General features: G+C 54.6%; 1 protein-coding gene across 15 annotated transcripts; it reads left to right on the top strand.

The window, feature by feature from the left end:
* Positions 1–523: 523 nt before the first annotated feature.
* On the top strand, positions 524–17,993 carry ST6GALNAC6 (ST6 N-acetylgalactosaminide alpha-2,6-sialyltransferase 6). 15 transcript variants are annotated; one of them, XM_082695717.1, is made up of 7 exons: positions 524–539; positions 1,242–1,375; positions 7,905–7,995; positions 9,805–9,984; positions 12,059–12,465; positions 15,647–15,754; positions 16,465–17,993. In XM_082695717.1, the coding sequence occupies exons 3-7, from the start codon at positions 7,981–7,983 to the stop codon at positions 16,862–16,864; spliced, it is 1,110 nt and encodes a 369-aa protein (XP_082551843.1). In that variant the 5' UTR covers positions 524–539; positions 1,242–1,375; positions 7,905–7,980; the 3' UTR covers positions 16,865–17,993. The 15 variants fall into 15 exon arrangements, with proteins under 15 accessions (XP_082551843.1, XP_082551838.1, XP_082551834.1 ...); XM_082695712.1 differs by lacking the exon at positions 524–539 and adding an exon at positions 6,209–6,265; XM_082695719.1 differs by lacking the exon at positions 524–539 and adding an exon at positions 6,209–6,265 and having other exon boundaries at positions 1,247–1,375; positions 16,461–17,993.
* The last annotated feature ends 803 nt before the right edge of the window (positions 17,994–18,796 follow it).

The raw sequence follows: 18,796 nt of genomic DNA, 5'->3' as shown, positions 1-18,796 counted from the left end.
TCCTAATCTGAGACCAGGAGACTAAAGGAGAACCAGGACCCCAGGACCTTGGGCTCTCAGCTGGAATGGAGTCCTGGGGTTCTAGCTCCCTGCCCCAGGGTTTGGGGCCTGCTTTATGGGCCTATAAACTGGACAGCTGTTCAGAGTCCTATGCTTAGCATAATACTCTGCTATTGTTAGCTTGAAATTCTTACTATGTTTTTTAAGAAGGGGCTGCAGATTTTCACTTTGCACTGGACCCCCACAGATCACGGGGCCAGTCATGTCAGGGAGTCTGGGTGACCCAGCACGCTTCCCCTCCTGCCCGCAGCCTCTTCTCCAGAGAGGCTGGAGACCTGGCACCTGGCCCACAGCCCTGCCTTTTGTGCCCTGCCTCCCCCCTCCCCAGTGCCAGGCAGACCCAGAAGCCTCTGCAGGCGTGGGAGGAGGGAGGAGGGAGGAGAGCCCCGAGCTGGGAAGTAGAGAGGAGCAGGCTGCTGGCCACACCCCAGCTGCTGGCCTGGCAGGAGCCTGTGCCTGGGCACAGGTACTGGGCAGAGGTAAGGGTGGGATGTAACCCGGTAGGCAGAGGGTTGGGAAGGGGAGATCCTATCCTGTTCAGAGGGATGCCTCTGGAACAGAGACCTGGCCTCGCTCCGGCTCCTGCTGTGGAATGCTGACAAATTAGTGCCTTCCTCCAGGCCTCAGCTTCCTCATCTGTAAAAGGTATTAAAGGAGTCCCTACTGGGGTGCCTGGCGGGCTCAGTTGGTAGAGCGTGCGGCTCTTGATCTCAGGGTCATGAGTTCAAGCCCCAAGTAGGCATGGAACCTCCTTTAAAAAAAAAAGAGGGAAAAAAAAGTAGTCCCTCCCCATGGGATTTTATGAATTCAGAGAGATGGCCCCAGGGCTGGCACTTGATAGGTGGGTCCGGTCATTTTCAAAGGGATCTCCCTGGCTAACCGGGTCCCCCTGCCCTTGGCAGGGACAGAGGCGCTACAAGACCTCTCAGCCCCATCAGCTGCCTCCCTGCCCACAGCCTCATCCCCCCTCTCCAAGCACCAGAGATGGTTCTGATAGGATTTAAACTCACCCCCCTTCCAAGGGGTTGCCGCCTCCTCCTGCTCCGTCCCCCCAGGAGATGCTGGCTCAGCCCCTGGGCCCAGTGCACAGAGGAATCTCTGTCCTGGTCCTGCCCCCGGGTGGGATGTTTTTTGCTGGGTTGGCCTAAATAATGTGTCTTTCTGGGGTGGTGACTTGGCAGAAATACTCCATCGGCTACTTTCTCCGGGCCAAGGAGGGTGACCCCTGGCTGCTCCGGTGACTGGTTCTGGGCCTGCTGAAGGCTCTCTGAGGCAGCCCCTTCTCGGCCACTGGAGTTCCAGCAGCTTCTGAGAGGTGAGCTGGGGGCAGGAGCTTCCTCCTACCTCTGAGGGGTGTGGTGGGGCTGGGGCACCATGGTTCATGGCCCCTCTTTGGGGCCCTGTTTTCCTGTCTACAGCCCTGCCCCTTTGTCCCCTTAGCAGGCCTGCTGGGGACTGATCTACTTCATCCTGAGGTCAGAGGGGAGACTAGGTGAGTCTCATAGCCTAGAAGCACTGGTGTCATTAGGGGTCTGTTCTCAGAAGGAACTTGGGGCCAGGCCAGGAACTCACACTCAAACCTCATCTAGGCAGATGAAGAGAAGATGACAGGTTCTTCTGGACACCGGTGGGCTCCTGTGCCCAGGTCACCGGGCCCACCTGACTACTCCAGCCTGCTATTTAGGACCAGCTGCTTCCTGGTTGCAGACCCGTTGCCCAGGTCTCGGGAACACGGGCTTATGGAGAGCTCCTGTGTGCAGGTCTACACCCGCTGGGGACTCCCCACTGGTCTCTCTTCCAGAAGCCCTTCCCTTGGGTTCCTTCTCTAGCTGGAGGGAAAGAGGCTCCAGCTTTCAGGCTTGGGTCCCACACTGGATCTTCCCAGGAGGTAGTGGGGAGATGGGGCCAGGTGTGGACCCATCTATGGGCCTTGGTTTTAGTCCATGTAAATTGAGAGCTTTGGTGGTGGGTGAGGAGGTCCTGATGGGCTCTTCCTAGGGCAAAGATTGCTAAGGGTTCAGAAGGGAGGGTGGTCACACTCAGGATGCCCACTCTGGGACAGGAAGGCCTGACGCAGAGGCCACCTCTGCCTGACCGTGGACGGGCAGCCCTGTGGGGAGGACCCGCTCCGGGCAGGTTTAAAGGGTAGCTCCAGCACTGGCCAGCCATCCATGAAAGTCCTGCTGTGGGCGTGAGGCAGGCCTGGGGCTTCGGGGCAGAACGGCTCATGGTAATTCAGTAGACAAGCGTGGGGGAATCCCAGCCTGGGCATCTGCCCACACCCGAGCCTTACTTTCTCCCTCTGGAGTGTAGCACCCATCTCATAGTTCATTCTAATTCGGGGAGGCCTGTCTGCAAAGTGCTTAGCACAGGAGAAAGCACCCGACACTCCCAGAGCTGTTCTTCTTACCCTGGTGATTACTGACACGGTTGTTCCTGTTCCTGGGGCCCAGGGAAGGGAAGCTGACCCTGAAGCGGAGCCTCCTGGAGTCAGTCTGGGCCCAGAGACATGGCAGGCCTGAGGGGGGAGCTCCAGGTCCGGATTTGGTCCAGGAGCTGGGCTGTTGCACTCTTTTGATTTCCGGAGTCCGTGTCATTGGCCTGGGGCAGGAAGCAGAGCTGGGGACAGGACGCCCCCGCCTCTCGTACAGCCTCCAACCTGCAGGGTGACTTTGGACAAGGGGCTGCTCTCTGAACCCCCAACATCAGCCTTCCCACTGGACAGCCTTGTTCCCTACCCTGTGGTTTTCTGTCCCTGGGCTGGCAGGGTGAGGTTTGGGGGCTGGAGTGGAGTGGTGCTCAGGAAGCACATAGAGGTGGACAGCAGGGGGGGCAAGAGGCCTTGAATCCACCTTTGGCTCTCCCCACTGAGCCCCCCTGCCCAGTTGGGGGTGCCTCCACAGCCTAGAAGACAAACCTTGGCCCCCCCCCACTTTTGTTTTAATGGAACACAAAGTAGTATTAACAAATGACTCCATTGTGAACAGCCTGGAACTTAACAAAGCAAAAAGTGAAGGTAACACCTACCCCTCCTGCCCCGTATCTATTCTCCAGGGAGAACTCCTGCCAGTAGTCCAGTATGGATTCTTCCAGACCTTTTGTGTGCATTTACAATTCTACAGATATAGATGTATTTTTTAGAAATTGTGTTATAGATGCAGTTTATTTTTTTTATAAGTTAAAAACTCAGTTTTTAAGTATAAAAACATCGTGTAGCTACTATCTTAAAATTTCTGTAAAATAGTTAAGCACCCACCCCCAAAACACAAAAAAAACAAAAGCAGCCCATAATTTTATCATTCCAGAAATGACCACTTAAAAAAAAAAAGATTTTATTTACTTATTTGTCAGAATGAGAGAGAGAAAGCACAAGCAGGGAGAGTGAGAAGCAGGCTCCCGGATGAGGGACTTCATCCCAGGACTGTGGGTTCATGACCTGAGCTGAAGGCAGACATTTAACCAACTGAGCCACCCAAGCATCCCCGGAAACAATCACTCTTAGCACTTTAATCACTAATAGGCAGAATGAAAAATCATATTTTCATTTGATTTATCTCCTCCTTCTCTTTTATTTTTTGAATACTGTGATACATACAAATGATGTCATCCATCATACTCACAAGTGACAAAACATAATAATATAACGACCCTCTTAAACCCATGTCCCACTGAAAGACCGGAAGGTACTAGAACTGCATGGCTCTGTGTTTCCTCCTCTCCCTTCCCGAGTCCCTGCCTCCCCCACAGAGACAGCTATGTTCTTGACTTTTGCTGGTTTAAAAGTTTAATCATTTGAATAGGCAAAAAGCTAAACCTCTCCCTGGTTGTGAGGGCTGCCATAGCTCAAACAACATAGCATGTAGTTTTATTTGTCTTCTGGGACTGGTCTTTTTCACCACTCATGTTTCTAAAATCCATGTCATTGTAGCTCATTCATTTTTCCCTGCTGTGTAATATCCCACCTGGGCATCCAGACAGGGAAACAAATCCATTCTCCTGTTGACAGATATATGGGCTGTTTCCGGTTTTGTGCTATGTCTAGCTCTGCTACTCCCAACTTTGTTGTGCACGTGGCAAGAATTTCTCCAGGATACATATCCAGGAGCGGAAAGCATATTTTTACAATTTCCTTTTCCAGAATGATTAACTTCTTTCACTTGCTTTCTTCGCTTGAACAGCCTGTAAATATCCTGGACATTTCTTCCTGGCGGTGCATAGCGCTTCTGCATCCTTCATTCTAGCTGGACTGTGCCTTTGTGTGTTTGACCAAGTCCCAGTCAGGGGTACCATCACATAAAACGATGTCACAAATACCCTGATAACTCTAAGAAGTAACATAACATTTTTAATCCTGACGACACCCCATGAGGTTGTTCTTCCTATTTTCCAGAGGCAGAGGAAGGGTAAATGATGTGCAAGCTTCAGCAGCTAGCAGAGGGCACAGTAGACTTGAATCCAAGGGAGAACCCCCGAGTTCACCCATGGTGGCTAGTGGATGCAAGGCTCTGGAGGCCCCGGGTAGGGGAGCCCAGGGAGAAACTCGACTGATTCCAAGCGCAATGTGCCCCAGGACTTAGTTTCCCCATCCAGGTCCTGGCGGCAATAAAGCGAATAGAAGCGGCTCCGACTCACAGTGAACGGCTCCAGAAGGCTGTTCTGTGTGTGGGGGGTAGTGGTGGTGGTGGGGGGGGGTTATTGCCACTACAGGCTGCCCATCCGAGCAAGGGCTGTGCTAGTGCGGTCCCGGCCCGGGGTCGCCTGCCCCTCACCCCTCCCCGCCAGCACCGCCCCGGGGCGGAGTCACCCGCGGCCCCTCCAGGCTCCGCCCGCTTCCCTGGCCTGGGCCCGAGCGGCGGCGGTGGCGGCGGCGCTAGGACCCGGCGGGCGGGGGCTGCGGCGGGGCCTGGGCGGCCGGAGCAGCGCGGACCCCGGCTCTCGGCTCCCGGCGCCATGTGAGGGGGCTCGGGGGCCGCGGGGGGCCGGGCGCTCCCCGGGGGAGGTGAGCGGGCGCCGTGCGGGGGCGGGTAGCGGGAGGGGAGCGCTGCCTGCGCCCCGGGGCGGGGGCGGGGAGCCCCCAGGGCAGGGGGAAGATGCGGGGCCCCAGATTTCCCCTAGACCCACTCCCGGCAGTCGCGCCTGGAGATCCCGGTCCTCGCGCCCATGGGCTGTCGCAGGGTTCGCGGGGCCCCTGCCGCTGACTCCATCGTTAGAGCTCGGGGACCTGCCGCCGTCCTGCCTCCCTCCTCTTCCCAGCTAGGGCTAGGGCTGTGGACCTCCCGGAGTGCGGGAACTGGGGGAGGTGGTCAGCGCAAAAGGGGGTGTAGAGGGTGAGTCGCACCCCGCCAGTGGACCCACGGGCTCAGCGACCCCCCATGTAGACATTAGGAGCCTCCCTCCCCCTTCTCCTCAGAGCCCTCCTCCCACGAGGCTCGTGGGGGCGTCTCGACCCTGCCGGAGGACTCCCCCACGCCGAGAGAGGCAAAGCCCCCAAAAAGAGAGCAGGGTGTGGCCCCCACCCTTAGCGCAGGGACTCAGCCCTCCTGCTCTGCCAGCCTCGGGGCTGAGGCCACACTCCTGGCCCCGCACTCTGGGCTGCCAACTCCCCAGGCCTCTCCAGCCTGAGCAAGTCGCTTCCCAGCAGGCCTGCTCCCTAGTGCTAGGCCGGGTGCTGAGCACACACTTGGTGGCCTCTGGCCCATTCCAGTCCCGGCAGATCCTGGAGGGAGATCCCGGCAAGCTCAGCCCCAGGCTGCTCCCTGAGAACAAGACTGTAAACAAGGCTCCCCGGAAGACTCTGGGCAGCTCTGCCTCTCTGAACCTCAGTCTCCTTATCTGTGAAATGGGGAGTAAGAGTCCTTCCCTTGCAGCGTTGCCGGGAGGATGGGGTGAGTGGGTGATGCGCAGTGTGGCTCCCTGCATGCCTTCCTCGATATTAGAGGGAAGTGGCTAGGCTAGGTGTCGGAGAAGGGGCAGTGTTTCCCTCGCAAGCTCAAGGTGAGGCAGGCCCCCAACAATGAATAACCACGAGACGAACAGCTACTGACAGGCACTGACCAAGCACTTTCAAGCCCGGTGCTTCCCTTGCCACATCTGCTTGAATCCTTTCAACAACCCTGTAAGTTACCTACTCTTATTATTCCCATTTCAGAGATGAGGAAACTGAGGCTCAGAGAGGTCACATGGCTTGCCCGAGGCCCCTCAGCCAGTAAGTGGTGGAACCGGGATTCGCACTGGCACCTGAGATGCTGTGACCATGGCCTTCTCAGAGCAGGATTGTGACGGGGCTGACCAGAGGGTCGGTGGTCCTGGCTGAGGGCACTGCTCAGGCAAAGGTGGGAAAGTAGGGGTGGGCCTGGGAACTGGAGATCCGTGGTGTTTCTGGAGCGTGGGGCATAAGAAGGAAACGGTAGTGAGAGGAAAGGCTCCGCTCAGAGACAGCTGGACCGTGAGGGCCTGAACGGCCAGAGGGTCAACGCTGATGGGTGCGACCCTGGGATTCTGGACTCCCGTCTTGCGCCATAACGGGCTGTGAGTCCAAAGACAAGCTGCTTTTCTCTTCTAATGAGCCTCAGTTTCCTGATCTGTATCGCGGGCACTGGACCCAGTGAGAGGCCCCGTGAACTCCTTGATGGGCCCTCCAGCCCGGGAGAAATCTGAGACCTGGCTGGGGAGGAGGGGGGCTCCCGCGGGGAAGGGGCGGGGCCGGGCAGTGGGCGGAGTCGGGGATCAACCAATCAGGAGCGGCATTGGGGGGAGCCTCCTTTGGCCTGAGGTTCTATGGCTATTCCTGGTGGCAGTGTAGGAGTAAACAGCGGCCAGGTCAGGGGGCGGAGATAGTGGCGGGAGCTGGGAGGCCCCTGGAGGGGAGGACAGAGCTGGGGAGCCCGGGGCCCTGGTTGTCCCTCTGCACATTCTTCCTCTGTCCTTGAATCTGCGGGAGGTGGCTGGTTGCAAGTACTTACTCCCTTTTGACAGGTGGGGAAATTGAGGTCTGGAGGGGAGCTAGGGCCTGTGAGAATGTCCCCTCGCAGCACCGGCCGCTGAGGGCAGATGGGCAGGAAGGAAGGGCTGTCCTGGGCTGCATCATCACTGGAGCCCCCCCACCCCCACCCCTGAGGGTGGGGCTGTAATTATAGCCCATTGGTGAGTTGTGCCCTTAACCCCCCAAGATCTCATTGTTAATTAGCGGAATCATTCACTGAACCTCCTGCACCCAATCCCGTGGCTTTGGAGGCACAGGGGGAGAGTGTGACTGAGGATCTGTACCCACCCCACCCTCAGAGAGCTCTTAGCCTAGCCAGGAGGTGACACACAGGAAGTTGCTGGCCTACCCCAGGCTTGGAGGATGAGAGGGCATGAGCAGGGTGCAAGAGGGCAGCTGTTCGAGATAGAAGGGACAGTTTGTGCAAGATCTGGAAGGGTGCCTGTGCAGAGGAGTCTGGGGACCTAGAAGGAATATTGCTTTATTCCAAGGCTGCAGGGACCTCAGTCAGGGTTTGGGATAGGAATGCATGGGGCTCTTGCTGGGTGGGGGACAAGCCCCCAGCAGGGGAGTCAGCTTTAAGGCCTGCCAGCTGTCTAAAAGAGCGAAAGTATGGGGAGGTCCCTGCTCAGGGAGCAGAGTGGGAGAGAACAAGGGGCAAGGAGAGAGGCAGGGCTCTGCCACCACCCGGCTCTGTGACCACGGGCAGGTTCCTGCCCTTTCTGGGTCTCAGTACCTTTCTCTGCAAAATGAAGAGCCTTGAAGTCGTGGATGGGTAGGAGGGCTGGTGGGGACGGTGTAGCCTTTGACCAGCTGTGCTAGAGGGAGAGCTCCCAAGCTGTAACCTTTCTGTGACTTGCAGGTGTGACCCCACATCCCTGCCCCCTGGGCCACCTGCAGGACGCCGGCCCCTGCCCCTCAGCAGACGCCGGAGAGAGATGAGTAGCAACAAAGTGAGTCCCCTTTCACTTCTTGTCCCCATCTCAGCCTTTTACTTCCTCAGCGAAATGGGCTCCTTTGGACCTGCCTCAGACCCAGGCCACCACCAGTGTCTCCCCTACCAAGAAGTGCCTGATGCCTGAGAGGCCATGGCTTGAGCTCTGCTGTGGCCACTGATCTCTGGCTTTGGCCAAGCCCCTGTCTCTCTCCGGACTTGGTCCACCTCTCTCTTCCTAGTTTTGACTGGTCCATCTGTGGTAAAGGGTGGGCCGAGAAGGTGACTGTGAAGGGTGGGGGAGGGGAGGGGCAATGGTCAGAGTCAAAGAGGACAGGATGTTGTGAGCAGCACCCTGAGGGTGTCAGAGTGATCCATGCATTCATGTTTTCCTGAGCACCTACTATGTGCCCGGCCCCATGCACCCCTTTCCAGGGATCCACCGCAGAGCCCAAGGGTTGGAGTAGTGTGATGTGGGCATATCGATCTGGGTCTGATTGGGAGAGGGAAAGCACACAGTCATTTGAACAGGGAAAGATTAGGGGAAAGAATTCTCTGCAACAGCCAGGCATCAGAGTAATGAGGACTTGGAATTCTAAGGAATATAGGAAGGAGCAGGCCCCACCTGCAGGGCTGAGGTCTAGGGCACAGCTCTGGCCCACAGGATGGCAGAGAACCCACTGTGGCCCTGGGCCAGTGGATTTGGCCTAAAGTTGTCATAAAACCACCTCCTGAGTTACAGGGAAGGCTGCCACTCCCAAGAGACACTCGGAGCCCATACAGAACTGCTCCAGGGAGGGAGCCTATGGCCTCTGGTGTTTGAGTGTACAGTCCGAGCTGAACTCTGGAGAAGCTGTGATCACAGCGGGAGCCGGAGGCACTCTGCTTCCAGCCTGCCTGAAGGCAAGGAAAGGGGGTTGGAGGGGAGCTGCGGAGTGCATCCAGCTGCTAGCTGCTGGCAGCTCCTGGCCACCGGGCACCGGGGCTGGAGCAAGTGCTGTGGGAGCCCTGCACTGTGGAGGGGCAAGGGCACGGACCATGCGTCAGGCCCCCCAGCCTCAGGAAGCAAACTCCTTTTCTCCTGAACTGCCTCTCCAGTGCCATTTACCAACAAAGCTCAATCTGCAATTAACTGGCAAAGAAACACATGTAAGGGCCCAGGCCCATTTTCGCAGAGCAGGCAAAGAGGGTGAGCTTGGACCTGAGAGGCAATACGTGAACAAGCAGCACAAGGAGCCAGGACTTCCAGATCTTGCCTGGCCGTGCAGGGCCTGGGCGGATTAGTCCCAGCAGATACTTTGGATATCCCTTTCCTGCCCTTTCGGTGACACGGTGGGCCCTGAGTGCCCATGCACCGCAATTCCTGACCAGATCCATCCCCTCCAGGCTTAATGAAAGATAAATATTACAGGGAATTCCTGTTTGGGGAAGGAAGACCTTGGGCCCTGTCCCTTGAATGCCCCAGCTGTCTCCAAGCATTCTTCCAGCTGCCCCCGGAGGGATCCCTCTGACATATGCAATCCAATCCAGCGAATCCTCCCAGAGAACCCCCTGGGCTTCTGTAATCCGGGAGCTGGGATACGGTGGCCATGGAGGCTGTCTCGGTCCCAGCCCTCAGAGGTTATGGTCTTACGGGGCAGGGAGAGGGGGGTGGCAGTTTGAATGCAGCGTGACCCGTGCTGGGATGGGGGTGCTCAGGGGGCCGGAGGGGGTGGTGTCTGAGCTGGTCTGGAAGGATGAGCAGGAGGGAGCCGGGCAAGGCAGGTGGCAGGGACGAGGCAGAGGCCTGTATGGCGGCTGGGCGCTCAGTGGCCTCTCCCCTCTCCAGGAGCAGCGCTCAGCAGTGTTCGTGGTTCTCTTCGCCCTCATCACCATCCTCATCCTCTACAGCTCCAACAGTGCCAGTGAGGTCTTCCATTACGGCTCCCTGCGGGGCCGCACCCGCAAGCCCATCAACGTCAGGAAGTGGAGCATCACCGACGCGTATGTCCCGATTCTCGGCAACAAGGTAGCACGACAGCTCTGGGGGGCTCCCCGAGACCCGGCTGACAGCTGACCCACCCCGCGGCCCGCCATCTCTGTTCCCACCTCCTCTACCTCTTCTCTCTGCTATTTCCGTTCTTCCTAAATGAGAGTCAAGGCCCTGGCTTCCAGTTCCTTCAGCCCCCTGTTGGCTGTGTGACCTCGAACAGGTGCCCTTGTCCCCCTCTGGGCCTCCATTTTCTTCAAGATCCCATTTTTAGCCCTGATACCTTACTGCCTAGTGAGTCAGAATCCCTAAGGAGAGATGTCTCTGGTTTTCCCTGATCTCTCCCTGCTGGGGATTCCACACATGGTTTGGAAGCTGAGCACTGGAGGGCCTGACAATACAGAAACAGTCACAATAATGGCTGTCCGTTGTCCGTTGCCTGCTGTGTGCTGGGTACTGTAATTAGCGGTAATCATCATACCGACCCTGGGAGGTCGGCATCGTTAGCTCCCTTGAAGAGATGGAGAAACCAAGACTCAGAGAGGTAAAGTCATTTGTCCAAAGCCACACAGAGGTGCAGCTCAGTAGAGAACCCAAACATTATTCCCAGGACTTCTGTTTGCCTTGCATAGCCATGAGACTGACATTGTGTTTTGGGGGTCCCCCCTAGAAGCCTCTAAGCCCTAAATGTTTTCTAGGAGGCCAAGGATATAATCGCTGGCCTGGAATATGGACTCCCACCTTCCAGGAAGAGGAGGTCTTCCAATCTGTGCCTGCCTCCCTCTCCTCCCTCACAAATCCTCCTGAATTTCTCAGGATCTGAATACACCCTTACTGGAAAGGGCCCATTAGCAGGTCTTCAGAGACCGATCAGCATCTGTCTCTAGACCCTAAGAACTCTTAAAATAAAAATAATGGAACCTGGAAGAAAGCAGAAGAGCTTGAGAGTGGGCGACACGGGAACAAGGGAATGAGGCAGCACTGGGCTTATAGACAGGGATGCCAGCAGAGCTCGGGAAAGCTGGAACAGTCAAGATTTGAGGTCCATGGGATCTGCCATCAGATCTCAGAGCAGGGACTCAGGGAGGACTGCCTGAAGGAGGTAGCTCCTGAACTTGGGCTTAAAGGGTAAACAGGAATTCCATGGCAAGAAATTAGGCCCCAGAGAACATGTGGTTCTGACTGATTCTCCAGTGGGGAAACAAAGACCCAGAGGGGCTTCCACACCCTGTCGGACTGACAAGGCGGGGCGTTGTTTGTGGGTGGTGCCCTGGGAAGGATGTCCTCTTAGGGGAACTGGACTGGGCTCGGGCTCTGTGGTCAGGTAGACCTGGGTTCCTACCCAGGTACTACCCTTCTCTGCTGTGTGACTTTGGGGACATCCCTGCATGACTGTCCTGTCCTCCTGTTCCTTCACTCTGCCCCAGCCGAGTGGCCTTCTTTTGCCTGTCAACACACTGTGGTCATTCCCACATCAGAGCCTCTGGTCTTGCTCTTTTTCCTGCCTTGTTAACTTTCCTACATGGTTCCTCTTCATCTTCCAAGTCTCAGCTCCGAGGGCCCCCCACCGCCCTGCCCTGCCAGATGATCTTCCTAGAGTAGCCCCCACCCCTGTCGCTCTTGATCCCTTGCCCGAACTGCATTGTCTTTGTAGCATGTTTCACTCACCACTTGCCATTAGTTTTTTACTTGTTCACTGTCTGTCTCTCTGACGATGAGCCTTTTGAAGGCAGAAGGGGGGTCCCTTTTATTCATTGCTCTGTCCCTAATATTTGGCCATTAGCCAGTTGCTGTAATATTTATTGTCAAAGGAACAGCCTTTGACAGTTTCCTTGTCTTTAAAATGGGCAAAATAAGGTTACCTGGGTGGCTCGTTCAGTTGGGTGTTTGACTCTCGATTGTGGCTCTGGCCATGATCTTGAGCCCGACATCAGGCTCCATGTTTGGCATCGAGCCTGCTTAAGATTCTTTCTCTCCCTCTGCCCACCCCTCCCCCCATCACAATAAGTAATAAAATAAAATGGGCAAATTAATTCCTGCCTCCAAGAGGCCTGGATGTACAGGCATTGAGTGGACATGACAGACAGTGTTGACTTTGCTCACCCCCTCCCAGACGCTGCCCTCCCGGTGCCACCAGTGTGTGATCGTCACCAGCTCTAGCCACCTGCTGGGAACCAAACTGGGCCCCGAGATTGAGCGAGCCGAGTGCACAATCCGCATGAACGATGCGCCCACCACGGGCTACTCAGCCGACGTAGGCAACAAGACCACCTTCCGCGTGGTCGCCCATTCCAGCGTGTTCCGTGTGCTGCGGAGGCCCCAGGAGTTTGTCAACCGGACCCCCGAAACCGTGTTCATCTTCTGGGGGCCCCCGAACAAGATGCAGAAGCCCCAGGGCAGCCTTGTGCGTGTCATCCAGCGGGCAGGCCTGGTGTTCCCCAACATGGAGGCCTATGCCGTCTCTCCCGGCCGCATGCGCCAGTTTGACGACCTGTTCCGGGGTGAGACGGGCAAGGACAGGTACCAGCCTCCTGCCTGCCCCCTCTGGCCAGCCCCGCGCTCCCCATCGGCATTCTCGGCCTGGAGGGCCTGCTGTTCCCAGCATGCACTGCTCTGAGGGTGTGATCACTTCCTGCCACCCTCTGGTCACGTTTTCCAGGGTAGCAGGAGTTATTTCCAACATACTCTGCACTGTCATGTCTCGCCAGGAGGGCTTCCTCCCAGCATGCATTGCTCCGAGGGAACAGGGCTCCCAGCATGCTCTGCTCTAAGATGGCATATGCCTAGCATCTTTCTAGGAGAGCTCCCAATGGCTCATGGCCGGTATTCACTGAACCGAGCATGTCTTACTTTAGGCATATAGTTGCTCCCAGCATGCTCTATCCTAAGAATACATCTTTGCCAGCATGTCCTTTTCTGGCTGATCTCTCCAAAAAAGCTAGGCCAGTGCTATCCAGTAGAAATATAATGCAAGCCATATATGTCATTTAAATTTCTGTAGTAGCCAAATTAATAAAGTAGAAAGAAACAGGTGAAATTAATCTTAATATATTTTATTTAACCCAATACATCCAGCTTATAGATCCTATACTTTGTTTTATCCCTAAATAGTTAAGATTTGAAGGAGCTATTGTAAATTGTATTTAAAGTTTTAGGGGGTTCCCAATTACTCATTGCTGATATACAGAAATACGATTGATTTTTGTGTCTTGACTTTGTATCCTATAATCCTGCCAAACTTAGTTACTGGTTCTGGGAGATTTTCCCAGCTTCATTGGGATTTTCTATACATGTAATCATATCATAAGGATATGTAATTCAGAACAGTTTTATTTCTTCCTTTCCAGTGGTATGCTTCTTATTTCTTTTTCTTGCCTTATTACGTTGGCTAGGACTTTTGACACAAGGTCAGATGGTATGGAGAGTGGTGAGAATAGACATCCTTGGCCTTGGTTCCAGTCTCAGTGGGAAAACATTTGGTCTTTCATCATTGAATAAGTTGTTAGCTGTAGTTTTTAGCTGTCCTTTATTGAGTTGAAGAAGTTCCCTCCTCTAATTTGCTAAGAGTTTTTATCATTATTGGATATTAAGTTTTATCAAGTGTTTTTCTGTATCAGTTGATATGCTTATTTGGTTTTCCTTAAGGCTATAAGTATGGTGGATTATGCCACCATGTATATTTTTGAATATTGATTGATTTTTGAATATTGAATCAGACTTGTATTATTAGAATAAACTTCACTTGGTTGTAGTGTATTATTTTATATAGTGCTGGATATGATATGCTAATATTTTTTTGAGATTTTTGTGTCTGTGTTCACAAGAGATATCAATCTGTGGTTTTCTACTGTCTTTGCCTGGCTTTGGTCTTATGGGTAATGCTGGCCTCAGAAAAATGTGTAGAATTGGTGCTATTTCTTCTTTAAATGTTTGGTAGAATTTGCCAGTGAAACTGTCTAGGCCTGGAGAGTTCTTTTTTGAAGGTTTTGAATGATGAATTCAGTTTCTTAATAGTCACACATACTTAGGTTAATCTGTTTCATATTGACTGAGTTTTGGTTTCATCTTGATTTTCAAGGAATTGGCCTATTTCATCTAAGTTGGGAAATTTATGTACATAATTGTTTATGGTTTGCTTACCGCTCTTCCATATCTGCAGGGTCTGTGAGGATAGTCTCTGTTTTATTCTTGATATTGGTAATTTATGTCTTTTCTCTCTTTTTCTTTGCCAGTCTCCTGAGAGGTTTATTTTCTATTTAAACTTCCCAAAGGGGGCGCCTGGGTGGCTCAGTCATTAAGCGTCTGCCTTTGGCTCAGGTCATGATCCCAGGGGTCCTGAGACTGAGCCCCACATCGGGCTCCCTGCTTGGCAGGAAGCCTGCTTCTCCCTCTCCCTCGTGCTGCTCCCCCTGCTAGTGTTCCCTCTCGCTGTGTCTCTCTCTGTCAAATAAATAAATATAAAAAAAAAAACAACAACAAAAAACTTTACAAAGAACCACCTTCCTTTAAATATATCCAAACTATTTTTAGTTAAACATATAGTCAAAAACCACCAGTGATATTTTCTGTGTGTGTGTGTGTGTGTGTGTGTGTGTGTGTTTAAGATTTTATTTATCTGGGGCGCCTGGGTGGCTCAGTGGGTTAAGCCGTTGCCTTCGGTTCAGGTCATGATCAGGGTCCTGGGATTGAGCCCCACATTGGGCTTTCTGCTCAGCAGGTAGCCTGCTTCCCTTCCTCTCTCTCTGCCTGCCTCTCTGCCTACTTGTGATCTCTCACTGTCAAATAAATAAATAAAATATTTTTTTAAAAAAGATTTTATTTATCTGACAGAGAGATCACAAGTAGGTAGAGAGGCAGGCTCCCCGCTGAGCAGAGAGCCCGATGTGGGACTTGATCCCAGGATCCTAAGATCATGACCTGAGCCGAAGGCAGCGGCTTAACCCACTGAGCCACCCAGGCGCCCCTGCAGGTGTGTTTTTAAAGATTTTATTTATTTGACAGAGAGAGATCACAAGTAAGGAGAAGGGCAGGCAGAGAGAGAGGGGTGGAAGCAGGCTCCCTGCTTAGCCTGCTTCCCGAGCCCAATGTGGGCTCGATCCCAGGACCCCGAGATCATGAACTGAGCCAAAGGCAGAGGCTTAACCCACTGAGCCGCCCAGGTGCCCCAATTTTCTGTGTTTTTTTCACACTAAAACATCACATGTGTATTTTACACTGATAGCACATTTTAGCCACAAGTCGCGCCCACATGTGGCTCCTGGCTGCTGCAGTGGGCAGCTCAGCTCTAGACCCTTGGCTCCTTCCTATGCCTTGCTCTGAACCTGGGGTCACAGCATGACCTCTGATGAGTCTCCCATTAGGTGTTTGCTCCTAGCGTGGGGACAGCTTCTAGAAAGTTCCTTTAAGCAAGACCATGAGTCTAGTAAGTTCATGGTCACTTGCAACTTGCTCTGCTGTGACTAAATCTCCAGGAGTTGATTCCCAGCATGTGCTGTTCCTCCAGAGGAGCTCTCTCCACACCCCTCATCTCTGCCCAGACAAGCCCTCTGCCAGCGTGTTACATGCTCCCACAGTGGGGCTGGACTGGGGGGAGGTCCCTGAAGTGGGGGCGGGGCCCCTAGGGCGGGGGAGGGAGAGTTCTGGGAAACTCCAGATGGGCTGACCATTCCTTCCCATCCGCATGCCCCCTCTTTGCCGGCAGGGAGAAGTCCCATTCGTGGTTGAGCACCGGCTGGTTCACCATGGTCATAGCGGTGGAGCTGTGTGACCACGTGCATGTCTATGGCATGGTCCCCCCGGACTACTGCAGGTGAGCCCCCCCCCCACAACAACCAGTCACTGGTTTCAGGCTGGAACCCCGGAGATTTTGGCTGGGGGGTGTCTTTGAGGGTTTCTGTTTTCTGGCATTCAAACCGCTCTGCAGCGATCTAGGCTTCTACCTTGGGGGCCTCCCCCCAACTCAGCCAGAGTCCAGAGTTTGTATATTAATAATAACTATCATTAATATCATCACATGACAAGTCTGCTGGGTGACAGTGTACTTCACCAAGTCCTGACCGTGTTCCAAGCCTGGCTCTATTTGTTATGTCGTTTACTTCTCACAGGGACCCTCATGGATAGCTGTCTTATTCTTTCTGTTCCATAGATGAGAAAAACTGAGGAAGGCATTTTGTGAGTAGCCTAAGGTCCCACAAACAATAAGCACTGGGGCCAGGCTCCAGAGCCTTACTTCTTACCACTACCCTACACTACCACCCTCTTAAGGAAAGGAAAAATTTCGGTCATTAAAAAACAACAACAACAAAACAAAAAAACCCACAAGAAACAAAAAACAGGAACAAAGTTGGGTGGTCATAAATCGTCCATCCTACATCCATTTTACAGATGGGGAAACTGAGGCCCTGGGAGGGACAGGGATTTCCCCCAATGAAGTCCTCTAGCAAGTCAGGAGCTGGAAGGGACGGGCCCCGCTGGTGCCTCCTGTGCCCTGACTGCTCCCATCTGTTCTGCCCCAGCCAGCGGCCCCGCCTCCAGCGCATGCCCTACCACTACTATGAGCCCAAGGGGCCGGACGAGTGTGTCACCTACATCCAGAATGAGCACAGCCGCAAGGGCAACCACCACCGCTTCATCACCGAGAAGAGGGTCTTCTCCTCCTGGGCCCAGCTGTACGGGATCACCTTCTCCCATCCCTCCTGGACCTAGGCCACCCCGCCGGTGGACCTCCCACGGGGTTGGGGGGGGGAAGGCGGGAGAGACCACTCTCTCCTCCCAGCCACTCAACCAAGGGCCATCTCGTGGCCAATCAGAGCTGGCCGGAGTATCTTCGGGCCAATCAGGGCCTTGTATCCTCCAGCCAGTGAGGGCGTGGGGGTGTCTCTTGACCAATCAGGGATTTGGATTCGAGCTATGTGGTTAATCAGGGGTGTTGGAGGTGTTTCTTGTCCAGTCAGGGTCTGAGCAGTCAATCAGGGTATTTCTGAAGTTATCTGAGGCTAAGGACATGTGCTTTCCCATGAGGCCTTGGTTCAGAGCCCCAGGATGGACACCGCCCCTCCCCCATCACTCCCTGTTGGCTGGGACAGTGGGGTCCTGTCCTATAGAGCTGGGAACTCTGCTGCTCCCTCACTTCCCAGAGCCAGAAAGAGAGGTTGCATGGGAGTGGGAGTTGTGTCTGGAGGCGAGGCCAGGGCATTTGGGAGCTTGTGGGGGGTATCTTAGAGGTAGGAGCCAGCATCTGGGTCTTGGCTCTGTCCTGAGTGGCTTTGGACAAAACTCTTGCCCTCTCTCTGGTCACCCTCCTGCCTGTGTCAAGTTCTGACGTGGAGTCTGAGGCCCCCTTCCCACTTTCCCCACTGACCTCCTTGGGTCTGTCTTCCCTAAGACTGGACCCCTCCAGCCACCACCCCTTGCTGCGGGGCTCAGCTCCTTGGGGGTCTGGAGTCCTCTTCCTCACCTCCTCCTGGAAACTTAGGGTATTTTTGCATAAACTCCCACAGGGGTTGGGGGTGGGTGGGATCTAATAGGAAAGGAACAAACCTTCAGCTGTTTCCTTAGTTCCTCCACTCAGCTGCCATTAGTTTGGCTCTTAAAGAGCCAGGCTCCCTTTTCTGCCATCCAGCAGTCAGGCTTTCCACCTGTTGGAGTAGCCTTTGGGGTACTCCAAAGAGGGGTAATCCCAGCCAAACTGGGGTTTCACACAGCCCCTTTTTCTGCAGCTGCTGGAGTCATCCAAGGGTCTCCCCTCAGCTGGGCCTGGGAAGGCTCTCAGGGGCCGGGAGCCCCTTTGCCTGGGTTCTGCCCCCTCACTCTACACCAGGCACTTTATTGCTGGACCTCAGTGAGGTGGACTTGCCCCTGCTCTTCCAGAGTCCAGGAGGGAAGACTGGAGGGCTTCCTGGAGGAGGCTGTGGAACAGGAGGGGTCAGGTGGAGGAGGAAGAGGCCAGCAGCAAGCCTTTGCACATTGGGGTGGGGGCTGGGAGCCGGTGAGTACCCCAGACTCGGTTTTGTAATGATTTGTTCAGGAATAAATGCACCTAAGCTCTGGTTCCATTTCCTTTGTCTCTGGGATAGAGCTTGACTCCCTCTGGCCTGGCTATGGGCTTCCTCAGGACAGTGCCCACGCCCTCCAGCCTGGGAGCTCACGCACAGGATGGTTAGCTTCCGCAGCCTGCCAGTGAGTCTGTTTTGTAGCTTGGGTGGAGACCTGGGAGCTCCAGAGGTGTGCGGGTTCCTGAACCAAGCCCACCTGGCTGTTCCAGTCCCTCCTCCCACTTCCTGTGTGACCTCAGGCAAGTCACCTCACCTCTTAGAACCCTGGTTTCCTAACGGGTGAGACAGGTCCAGACACTGCTCTCCTGGTTCTAGGAAGTTCTAGGAAGGGGAGGGGCCCTCTGGCAGCTCCGTCCCAGGCAGGCCCTGGAGGGTGCTAAGGACAGCAGGCCAATGACACAGGGCACTTTGTAGAGGTGACATTCTTCTGAGGCCCGAAGGATGAGGAGGAGGCCTGTACAAGTTGGTGGAAGTGCTTCTGGCAGGGAGACGTGGGAGGGGAGGAAATGCTAACACGGACCCTGAAAGCTTCATGGAACTGGAGGGGGAAGCATGAGCAGCAAATGAGGGGGAGACCGCCGTTGGGGGTGGGGTGGTCACGGGGGGGGGGTGCTCGGATTTGGCTCTAGAGCCTGGGGGTGCTGAGGGCAGGGAGTGGAAATTTCCTGCAGGGCCCAGCAGGAAGGAGGCCGCAGGGCTGCAGCCCTGGGAGGAGCCTGGTGAGTCCTGGACTCGAGAGGGCTGCCACCACCCTCTAGGCAAAAGGGTTTGTTTACTCAGTGTTGGCAAGAGGAAGG

Source organism: Mustela nivalis (assembly GCF_964662115.1).
Source record: "Mustela nivalis genome assembly, chromosome: 13".
Classification (NCBI taxonomy): domain Eukaryota; kingdom Metazoa; phylum Chordata; class Mammalia; order Carnivora; family Mustelidae; genus Mustela; species Mustela nivalis.
The sequence above is the reverse complement of the archived record's forward strand: the minus strand, read 5'-3'. Positions and strand labels throughout refer to the sequence as shown.